The sequence below is a fragment of the Lytechinus variegatus genome, chromosome 3 (genome assembly GCF_018143015.1).
Source record: "Lytechinus variegatus isolate NC3 chromosome 3, Lvar_3.0, whole genome shotgun sequence".
NCBI lineage: Eukaryota > Metazoa > Echinodermata > Echinoidea > Temnopleuroida > Toxopneustidae > Lytechinus > Lytechinus variegatus.
In genome coordinates, this window is record NC_054742.1 from 60,451,438 (window position 1) to 60,463,572 (window position 12,135).

At 34.4% G+C, this 12,135-nt stretch overlaps 1 protein-coding gene across 1 annotated transcript; it reads left to right on the forward strand.

The window, feature by feature from the left end:
• The first annotated feature begins 994 nt into the window (after positions 1–994).
• Positions 995–12,005, forward strand: LOC121412098. The gene is made up of 6 exons (XM_041605007.1): positions 995–1,142; positions 2,903–3,021; positions 4,896–5,106; positions 8,231–8,315; positions 8,721–9,039; positions 10,119–12,005. Exons 1-6 carry the CDS (start codon positions 995–997, stop codon positions 10,563–10,565), a joined length of 1,329 nt encoding a protein of 442 aa, XP_041460941.1. The 3' UTR covers positions 10,566–12,005.
• Positions 12,006–12,135: the final 130 nt, after the last annotated feature.

Here is a 12,135-nt window from a genome sequence, read left to right on the forward strand (position 1 = left end):
CATCTCTTCGAATCATCACCCTGTCATTTGCCATTCTTTTTCTAATATATTTGTAGACAACAAAATGTCTCAAATCAATCAATGATGAACGTTTACCTGATTTATTTCCATCGAGATAAAATTTTCTTCGTAGTCTGTATTTTAACCAATGATCAGCGGCGTACCTGCGAAGGACAAACATTTCTGACAACTGAAAAAAAACTTCCCCATGCACCATTTGTTTTTCAAACTTAAACAAAAAGGAAAATCAGTGACACCAAACACGAACAGGGAGTGCCAAAAAGTTTGTTGTTAAAGGTCAAGTCCACCCAAGAAAAATGTTGATTTGAATAAATAGAGAAAAATCAAATTAGCATAACGCTGAAAATTTGATCAAAATTGGATGTAAAATAAGAAAGTTGTGACATTGTTAAGTTATTAAAGTTTTTAAAGTGATATACACAACTCAGTGACATGCAAATGAGACAGACGATGATGTCCCCCACTCATTATTTCTTTTGTTTTTATTATTTGAATTATACAATATTTCATTTTTTGACGATTTGACAATAAGGACCAACTTGGCTGAACCATATAGTCATGATAGTATTAAGCAATGCTAATTCCACATGTTCAGGGATGAATTAATGTTGTTTCACTTTGGAATGACGAGAAAATTAGAATATATCATATTTCATGTAACAAAATACAAAATGAATAGTGAGTGGATAATGTCATCATTTTCCTCGTTTGCATACCGACCAGGAGGTGCATTATAACTGTTTTGTGAAATTAAGCGAAACTTTAAAATGTCATAACTTTCTTGTTTTATATCCGATTTTGATTCAATTTTCAGTGTAATGCTTGTTGAATTTTCTTTTTTTTAAATCAACGTTTTGTTGGGATGGACTTGTTCTTTAATAATTTTACCAATAACCGAACAACCATTTGTGTTAGTATTGATAGCAATAGATTATGATTTTCATTAACAGTCTGTATAGTGCCTACTCATGTAATGGTGAATTCCGTCTCCGGATGCTGGCCAGGGGACACCGTGGCATCGGGCACATATTGTACATTCGGATGCAACAATACTACAGGAACAACCACTTGTTATTGCAGCACTAACGGATTGTGGGAGCCAAGAGCTCCAGATTGTGGAGGTAAAGATTATATTTATTCACCTTTGCAGAAGACTGGTGTTTTCTTTTTTTTTTTTGGGGGGGGGGCTTAATACATCATTGAGACTTCATTTTTCCGACACCAATATTTATCACATTTTCCTGATGGTATGGCGAACTTATTATTTTAACATACAAAATCAATGACGGAAAGCTGAATTTGCCCAAATTGTTCAAATGTATTTATTGGATATGAAATCTTGCATCTGTTATCATGTATCGAATTCGATTTTTTTTATAAATATACAAAATGTTGAGCATTGGTCTAAGAACCCGAGATGATGTTGATCCTTCACAAACAGTGTCTACAACAATACAAAATGAGAAGATGAACGATGTTGGAACCCCAAACTTCCTATTTTGGCCATCATAAAATAGAATGAATTATAATAATATGAAAAGAGAAAGACAGTTTTTGTTTTGCACCTAGTTGCATATTGTGATCCGTCACGCATGAATGATTATGGATCATATTATGCAATCATGGAGCTACATGTATTAAGCTCCATGATGCAATAATGCATACTTTTTGATCTTGCCGTGATAATTGAAGCATCTAGCACGCAATTCTTCGATGAACATGACCGATTTCCTACTTTTCCGAGACATGAGAATATATGTTTTCGTTTGATATGCAATTCGTGAAAATATTTCAATCAGTATTACGTATTTTTGCAAAACGACTGCAGACAAACCATATCTGACTGTTGTTGCCTCATTGACTATCTGTAAAGGGTGCAAATAAATTTATTAATTCATTTCTGTCAAAATTATCAAAACAGAAGAAAAGGATCAGAATTTTATTGAAATCAAATCGTATCAACTCAACTGTCAAAAAATGAGAAATAAATTATAATTGAAGCATAGAATTGAATCGTAATCGTATGAAGAGAGAAAGACAGGCTTTACTTTGCACCTAGTTCCAAAACTAATACTGATCACTCACGCATGGATGATTATTAATCATAATAAGCAATAATGTATATTTTAAGACCTTGCTTTGGTTACTGAAGCGTAGTGCGTAGTGTTTCAATGAATCATGATTTATTTCATACTTTTCTAGAGAAGCAAATGGTTTAATGTTGATATACAATTCCTAATATTTCAGTCGGTATTACGCATTTCGCAAATGATTTTAAATGGATGGATATGTGACTAGTGTTGACTCCTTGACCTTTGTACAGGGGTGTAATTTGATTCATTTTTCCATATTTCATTTTCTGTCAAAATTATTAGAATTATTAAAACAGATTAAAAGATTCAGAATTTTATTGAAATCAAGTGGTATCAACTGTCAAAAAAGAAATAAATAAATCATGATCAGTGCAGCATTGCGAGTTACGCTTCATGATTACAGAAAGATATGAAAAAGATAATTATGCATTATCACACTTACTGAATGGTAATCATTCATTAATGACTGATCACAATTTGCAACTATATGGAAAATAAGGGCTATACTTTTCTCTTTCATATCATATACGATTCATTAGAATTTATGAAAGTCAGTATATGAGTTTTCAACTTCCAGCTTATAGTTCATCCGCTCATTTTACAGCGCTTTGATGTACAGTGTACAAATAATTATTGTATATACTGCAGTCTACCGTTTTGTTTGTTTTGTTTTCTATGCAAACAAAACGTAGGAAATTGTGTATGTTTAGGATGTATACAATTGACAAATGTGTGCCTGTGCATTGTAATACCAAATATCAATGTCTTTTTCCATTTTGGAAATGCAGTTTCAGGTGGACCTGTTAGTGTAAACTTGTCTAGCATAAATACCGATAATGAAACTGGGAGAAAACGGCGAGATGTTTTGCCTTTGGACAACGCAGCCGTGGCAAAAGTCCAAGAAACGGTAAGAAATCTTAAACCATCATAAAACCGCTTCAAGTTTCCTAATTGGTGCGGTATCAAGGTAATGACTTTCAAAGGGATTCTTACATCTAATTCTAAAATGAATTCAATAAATAAAACAAAACAAGCAAAATGTGAAGGGAAATTCATTGGTTTGTAAGTTATATATGTTAGTCAAAATAAGTTTGTAATGAAGGATTTAATGATGTCATTCAAGGACTTTAATTACGATAGGAAATCTCAATTCTTTCAATTTTTTCAAAATTTGGTATGTGTTTATAACATTTCTATACTAACGGATAATTTCCATGTGTAATATTTAAAGGGATGGTCCAGGCTTAAGATTTTTATATCTTAATAAAAAGAGTAAATTCACAAAGCCAAATTTTGAAAATTTGATCAAAATCGGATAACAAATAACGAAGTTATTGAATTTCAAACACTTGCATTATTCCGGTGAAACAGTTTTATGTATGCCTTTATGAATATTCATTAAGTGGGCTCATGATGTCATATCCCAGCTTTTTTTTTAATCACATGAAATTAGGTTTAGTCACATTTTTTTCTACCAATAACTAAAACAATCGTATTGACAACTGATTAAGTGCATTAGCTATTTACTGCTGCAATTTATTTCATCATAACGGAGACAAATCATTTACGCATGTATTAAAAAAGAAACATTTATGATTTCATGTAATAACATACGAAAAAACGAAAGTGGGAATGTGACATCATCAGCCCACCTAATAAATATTCATGATGATGTGCATATTACTGTTTTCCCAAAAATATTGATAAAATTTGAACTTCAATAACGTTTGTTATTTGTTTTCCGATTTTGATGATTTTTTTGCATTTTGCTCTGTGAATATGACTCTATTTACTTAGATCTAAATATTTTCAGCCCGGACCATCCCTATAAGGTTCGACATTCCTAAACATGGGCCCAGTTAAAAAAAATCCTTCGACAAAAGTGCCTATTTACAGCAAAAGAACCCATGGATGTGGGTATTGCTTCGCACAGCCCCGTCAGAATATAATCTGACTACATCCCCCCCCCCCCCCCGAAGTTAAATTAGGATATAATGATGTGATTTTGACAGGGAAAAATAGTTGTCACAATGTGTCACAAACTGCTATGAATTTTTTTTAATCAATACCAATTATCTTTGCTTAATTGATTGATGCTTAAATTATTAATGACAGTTGTCATTTGTCTTACTGATCAAGGAACAGTAAGTAACTGAACACAACCATAGTATAGGTTGGATGAAGCAAGTGGAAATTAGTTGAAATTCGCCTTGAAAAGGCGACAATTATGTTTGTCGGAAACATATTCACCAATATCTGAATTGTTTTGGTTAGAATTCACAAACATTTCGGTGTCACATCAAAGTCGAACATAAGGGGCCCACTAAATATGGGTCTTTAAAATGGGGTCTCCGGAACGGCCCTTGAATCAATAATTGCTAAAAATGCATTGCTCTGGAACTGACCACACCAAAATGGGGTCTCTGGAACTCATATGACTCCTCGTCGATCGAGTTCGCCATCCCGACAGGCTGAGATCTATGGGCGCACAAATTGGTGATGCTCTAGAACGGCTGAAAATGGGGTCTCGACCGAGGCACATACGTATCATACATTTATGCTAAGTAGCCCCCCCCCCCCCCGGACGGGTATACTGAATGGTGAAGAAGGGGAATACATTTTTATTCGAGAAAGAATATCAATTCCCAACTAATTAATGAAATAAAAAAGTATATCCACCATTCTACATGTTCTAAAAGTATACCCAATTTCATTATGATCATTCGAATAAAAATTAAACATATTCCCACTGTCCTGTTTTATCAATTTCATTAAAACCAGTTTGAAATGACAATACAAGAACTCGATACAACGTATCTTGTCAACGCCACGACCGTCAGTGCTCAGAATTGTACGAACGACGTCTTGCAAATGAACTTACTCTTCGGTATCATGTACACTTCGGCCATCACTATGAACGATTTGATATCACAGGTCGAGGCTGCTTTACTCGCTGTGGACGAGTTTACTGTTATCTCAGTAGATTTATCAGGTATGAAGCATAATTGCTTATTTTCAAAGACAATCACTGTGGGGGGGGGGATGAAACTGTTATATACAAGAATTGTAAAAGCAATTACATTAATTTATTTAGTTATTTCCCCTTTAAGGACATTTATAGCATGGAATTATTAAGAATGTTCCAGAAGGCTCTTTAGTACAGCTTTGTTACACATGAGTAATCTTTGAATAATCTTTGTTATCTCTCGTATGTCCCAAGAGAGACAATACATACTGCTAAACAATAGAGATTACTTTACAATAGACTTGTATTGGTAGTGAAAATAAACAATAGGCTTAGCTATTTTGTTGACATTGTTAATTTCACTGAGGTCATTCAAGAGTCTTCTGGAATTTGACTGCTCCTGAAAGAAGGAGAATGTTCTTTTTAAACGACAAGTCCACCTCAACAAATAGTTTTGAATAAAAAGAGAAAAATCCAACAAAAATAATCATGATAATGCTGAAAATTTCATCAAAATCGGATGTAAAATAAGAAAGTTATGAGATTTTCAAGTTTCACTTAATGCCACAAAACAGTTATATGCACATCCTGGTCAGTATGCAAATGAGGAGACTGATGATGTCATCCACTCACTATTTCTTTTGTATTTTATTATGTGAAATATGAACTATTCTAATTTTCTCCTCATTGTCAAGTGAATTAATAATTCCTCCCTGAACATGTGTAATCAGCACTGTTTAAGAATATATGGTTCAGTCAGCTTGGTCCTTATTGTCAAATCTGTAAAAAAATGAAATATTGTATAGTTCATATAATAAAAACAAAAGAAGTGAGTGATGGGCATCATTGACTGACTAATTTGCATGACACTGAGCTGTGCATAAAATCATCACTGTTTTGTGAAAAATAAGTGAAACTTTAAAATGTTATAACTTTCTTATTTTACATCCGATTTTGATGAAATTTTCAGTGTTCTTCTTGTTCGATTTTCTCTTTTTATTCAAATCAACATTTTGTTGGGATGGACTTGTCCTTTAAAGACAATACCAGAAGCTTCCAGAATGGTCAATACTAGAAGCCTCTAGAATAGTTAATAATTTGTATATAAGCAAGGACATCATCAGATCACTTCATTACATCAGATCAGAACACAGAGTTTCACGCCAGACTTTATGTCAGAGCAGACTTTATTTCCACCTGGAATATTTATCTTCTGTGGAATTATTTACCCGCCATCAATGAACTGTTTGCAGTTATTTTGAGAGAGGAATTCTCAGTTCTCATCGAGATCATCAACCTGTTTAATAAACGCTTTTCAACCCATGGATTGTTGAATTTGACTGTTAATCATCATCAACATCGTCTTCACGGACATTTCGACTCGTTACCATGGTTACAGTGACTCTTGTTATTCATCGTGCTTAATTAGTTTTATCACTGTCATCATTGTGAACTTTAATGTAAGGAATTTTCGCCAGCCAACTTGGATCTTATCTGGATTATATACTGGACTATTTTAACTGTGAACTATAACCCTGGATTGTACATCGGACACTTCAAGAGATTGATGTAAGATCATTGTTTGGTTTTGAAGTACATGATTTATTTCCTGTAATAAAAAAGGAAAAAATCAAATTTAAATTCAATTTTTTCATTGTTATCTGTTGCAGTATCGTAACAAAGCCAATAATGGTGAGCTTTCAACTTTGTTTTGTTGGTTTGTTGAATTAATTTCACCATGAAAAATGATATTCCTATTGACATTCCAATTTTTAGTTTTTGTTTCTTTTACTATGAATGCTTTATTTCAAGCCATGTTTTACTTCAACGATATTCGTACCTATTGTGCTATTTAAGGGACTCTTCAAATATCATTTGCGTATAATTTCTTGCTATTAGTATATTAAAGTATTCTTGTCTGAAAAAGGGCTGCTATTTTGACGATGTGAATATTGTATTATATTATATATAGGACATGAATAATAAAAATTAAGGTATTTTCTTTCATGATAAGGTCACATGACCAGAACTGAATGTTACTTTGAAGCAATTGTCTCAAATATGGCAACCTTGATTGAATGAATCATTGAACATCCTTTGCGTATTTCAGGTCACTTGACCAATGTTAAAGGTCATTTAATGTTAACATTTTATCATATGTGTTTTTTTAGAATAATCATTTAATAGTTTTCAAAGTCAGCACTGCTTCTATATTGAATAGAGTAATGCAGGCGAGACTGCCAGAGGTATTCCACTTATTTATGCTCTTTCTCACATTTTGTGTGTACTAATATAAGCGGTTATTTATATGCGCTATACACAAAAAGTATCACAACGCTTACAATTGTCAGAAGTAAGATGTAAATATAAATCTTAAGTAACAAAAAGTATAGAATTGTATACATTCAATTGCATCAACTATTGGTGTCCTCAAATGCGCCAGATGAGGCCCGGAGGCCTCTTGCTTGCAGCTTCGTTCACCAACAATTTAAGGGACAAGTCCGGTCAGCACTTAATTCACAGACTGAAGCTCTAGTATAGCACTTGAGGCCACCAGGCCCTAGATGGCTTAGCCAAGTAAAACCAAACAGTGATAGCAAATATTGCATCACATCACATAGACTACAATTTTTCCTTCTTGGAACCTTTTAATGTATTTGATTATCCTGATTTTATCATTTTGTTTTCTTCAAATAATTTCCATTGGTTCATGATTCGTATCCAAACATTGTACTTGGTTCACTATTACATAACCTCGCTACATAATATAATCCATCTTTACATAACAGATTATTGATTATCTTGTACTGCATTGTAAATTTTTAAAAACATCGTTTCAGGTAATTTAGGTTTAGTTTGATATATCTTTTTTCTATATAAAGTATTTTGATGTTGGGACCATGATGTAAATCAGTTTTCTGACTGATCTCCTTATACTGACAAATTGCTGATAAATGAATAAATAAATGCAAAATCTGAGTCATTTATCTACGTTTTTTATCGACTCAATTCATTTAATACGAAAATATTCAGGAAATTTGGAAAAGTTATAAAGGAATAGGAATACGCACTTCATTTTTTTCACCTGAACTTAATATATTAGCATTATTATGATTATGCTTTTGTGTGTATTACCTCGTCATACTGACAGATCTGGACGCACTTTGTACACCAAACCCCTGCGAGAACAAGGCCGGTTGCACTGTTGATTACAACAACTTTAATTTCACATGCAGGTATAACCATCACCCCCAATTTATTAGATGATATGTACAGATTTAAATGAATCAACTATTATTATCCAATAGATTTATTCAATCGAATGCAATAATTTTCGACGATCCCACAGCATACTTACCAAGTGCATGATAGAATCATGGAAATTTGTGAATCAAATTGCAAAACCTTATTGGAAAAAGCATGAGAATTTCGACGTATAATACTTCCCCTTCATTTCAATTTGTGGACTGTTATGTCTAAGCGAAAGAGAAGGATAATGCAAATGTGGCGGTAGAATATAATACCGAGGTTTCGGTAACTACAATCTTAAATAGGAACATCGAAAAAAGTGGATTGCACAATAGACAATAAGTACGGGCCCACAGCTATATAACCATGGACATTATCTTCTTTTCCTTCAGCTGCGCCGTCGGGTATTCTGGACGTCTATGCTCCGACTCGTCCAGTGTCCTACTCATCTCCATACTCGTACCCACAGTCACTCTAATCGTCGCTTTCACCGTCTTCACCATCGTCCTTGTCGTATACTATCGTGTACGCCTTCATCAATTGAAGGGGTACAAGAGATCTTCCCACCATAACATGGCCATGGAGAGCGCGAATGGATACCACGGTGACTTGAAGCAGTTGTATTTCACGGAGGACAAGACACCGGGGTACCATGATCAAGGAACGTTGAAGAACAGTACCTTGGGTCTTCGGTTCAGCAAAGAAATCAATGTAAGTAGCCACTCCTAGATATTAGTTTGTAGTACTGGGTGCAATGTTACACGCTGCCTTAAAGAGACTTGGGTTTAACTTTCGAAGTTCAAACTCGGGAATTGTGGGAACCACACGAAGTTTCTAAGACAAGTTATTGGTCATCTGAACTTAAAAATTTTCACTAGGATAGTGTTTACCATGAAAATAACAAGTGGAAATTAAAGGTCCAAATTGGTGGATCTTAGAAACCAGTGAAGAATTATCAATCGTGTTTTATATAAAATCGGTAGGCATAGGTCTTTGTATTCGACCAAGAAAATCACAGAATATATTATTGGGTGATAATGAAAATGCTCTATTAAAGCCATGTCTACAATGATCAGTTAAAAGGAAACACGGTGCTGTAGTTGTTGCAGCAGCTGATAGATTCAGAAACAAACTCGCAGCTATATCCTACTATTACAGGGAAAGTTATTATTGGTTGACAAGAAATACTCATTTAATTTGATATATAAACTTTTGATTAACCCCGAAAGCCTGTCTAATTCACGAATCGTCTTGTCCGTTATTTTTACCGACATGTGTCATAATCTACTAAGATTCTTGAATTTGAATGGCTAAGATAAAAAATGCCAGTAATATCGTTGGTAGTACGACGAACATGAGTTAACGGAATGACCATCAGACCCATCTCGTTCTACAATCCAGTGGCTCTCCAAAATCTACAGTGAAGTTATCTGACTTTTCCCATCACCAAACACATTCATTGTGAAATTATGAAGCGAACATGAAATTGTACTCCTGGGGTCCATCTTACAAAGACTTACGATTGATCCAGTCAATCGTAACTCTATGGAAATCCATCTATGTCATAAATATTTCTACAGGAAATTCGCACAATGTCCTCTGTAAATAAGGAGAAGCACAGTGAATTTTCAAGAAAACAATTTATGCATGAATATACATCATAGCTAGAAAATATTTTGAACAAACATGCATAATAGATGTTGACGTTGCTGGCCATCCATAGTTGTGATCGATCGGATCAATCGTAACTCTTTGTAAGACTGTGCCCTGCTCTCAATATTCCATTACAGGCCCGCATGCAAGAGAGATCTCGATCGATTGAATTACAAGCGCTGTACCCACAAGCGTATTACATCGGTCCTGCGGATAGGCATCCTCACCAGACGGATCATATCCGCAATGGACGAAGTCTTTCCAACGGTGATCAGGCGTTGCAGACGTTTCATCCAAACGGTATCCACAGTAGGGATAAGGCTTCCCAAGGCCACATGGTGGACAGTTCTAGCGTGGAGTATAACTACGAGGCGATTACAAATCAGAGCAAGACACGAAGGCATTCTTCCCGCGATAACCATAGAAACCGAACAACGTCCACCTCTCAAGGTATATCTTACAACCGAAGACGGACCAGAGACGACTTGGATGGTAGGAACAGGGCTCCTTTGGAAAGAACTAGAAACGGAGGTATACCCCGAAGTATGCACGTAGAAACCGAGTTCAATGACACACGTCTTTGAGAGTATAAAATGTATTCTATATGAATTTGAATTTTACTGAGGTTCCGGGTTTGAGGCCCGGGAAGCGTTTCATCAACATTTTGTCTAAAAAGTTGTCAGATCTGACATTTTTACTTTAAATTTTGATTGGATGAGACGCACTGTTACTATAGTAATTGTCTGATAAAACAGGACTTGTCGGATAAAACGTCCGACGAGTCCTTCATGAACCGCTCCACTGGTCAGGTCTTCCGGTTGGTGACATTAAAGGTCGGTCCCAGACGTAAATATTCATATCTGATTGATACTGGGCTAAAAATCACACACACACACACACACTCACACATACTTTATTTGAATTCAATAGTACTGTTTGTTATATGTTAAATTGATTCGTATAATTATGCTGTATACTTTAACCGAGGGTAATCTGCGTTTTCATATCAATATCACAATACTTTGTGCTCAGTATGCATGTAGCTCTGTATTATATACATTATCATAAATTTGAATTCATGTTTAGATTGTCACACATCAACTGTATATAAAGATGTCTTATTTATACTCGGGATATTCTTGGCAAATAATATTTTATGAAAACAAAGTATTCAATTAAATTGCGCTATTTTTATATTATGCAGCTGATTCTATTTCAAAATGTTGTCTGTAGGAGAATTTAAAACAGTATCTGGATATATACATATATATTATGTACAACATGTTAGAGTTACCGTTATAGCGGGGTAAAAACATGAATCAAGAACCGAATTGAAAAAAAAAACAACTGCCTTTAACTTAATACTTGTCCACTGTACTATATCTTATATCATTTATTCAAGAATGACTTTTAAACGTGAAAAGTATTATAGAGCAGTTTCTCTTGCTGTATTGTACAAATCTCATTACTGCCATCATTACATTGCTATCGGTAGTATTACAAACACTGCTTAATATAAAAAAAACCGAACAGTTTCTGATCGTAATAGCAATATGGTCATGAAGCTGCATGTTCGTGGGTTACACTCGATTATGCGTACGACTGGTGACCCCTTTTTGGTTCTATATCACTTTTTCAATTTTTACAAAATATACGGGGCTAGATACAAAGAAGGGTTTGAGTAGTCATGTGTATCTTTATTCATGTAGCATTTATTATGTCCACATATTCAATTATTTACAATTTTGTTTAATAAGTTAAATAGATAGGAAGTCAAGAAATCGCATTTTTATTCTGTAGACAAGTCGGCAAACAAATATATCATATCTTCGGCAAGTTTATGCATTTGGTATTCAATCATAATTTATTACACATGGTAGTTGCTTATATGTTGATAGAGACATTATCGTAAAGATTGAACAAAAAATGTACGCCAATGAAAAACGAATAAGCAACGAAATACAATTAACCTGTGTATTTCCGCAGCTTACGGGACAAGGATAAATTTTGCCTCAGAAAAGGAAGAGAAGATCGAAAAATGGGCTTCATTGAGCTCATCACTGGCCAATATATTCAGCAGGATAGCCGTGAAAATACGTGCAATTTGGAGTTTTATTCTGCTTGGTCATAGCTCCTAATGAAATATAGTATATT

Bases quoted from the DNA above. Each gene is read 5' to 3' on its own strand.
- LOC121412098 (XM_041605007.1), top strand. From the start codon at position 995: ATGGTGAATTCCGTCTCCGGATGCTGGCCAGGGGACACCGTGGCATCG. The intron at 1,143-2,902 runs GTAAAGATTATA...TTGGAAATGCAG, and splicing joins AAGAGCTCCAGATTGTGGAG to TTTCAGGTGGACCTGTTAGT. The intron at 5,107-8,230 runs GTATGAAGCATA...TCATACTGACAG, and splicing joins TATCTCAGTAGATTTATCAG to ATCTGGACGCACTTTGTACA.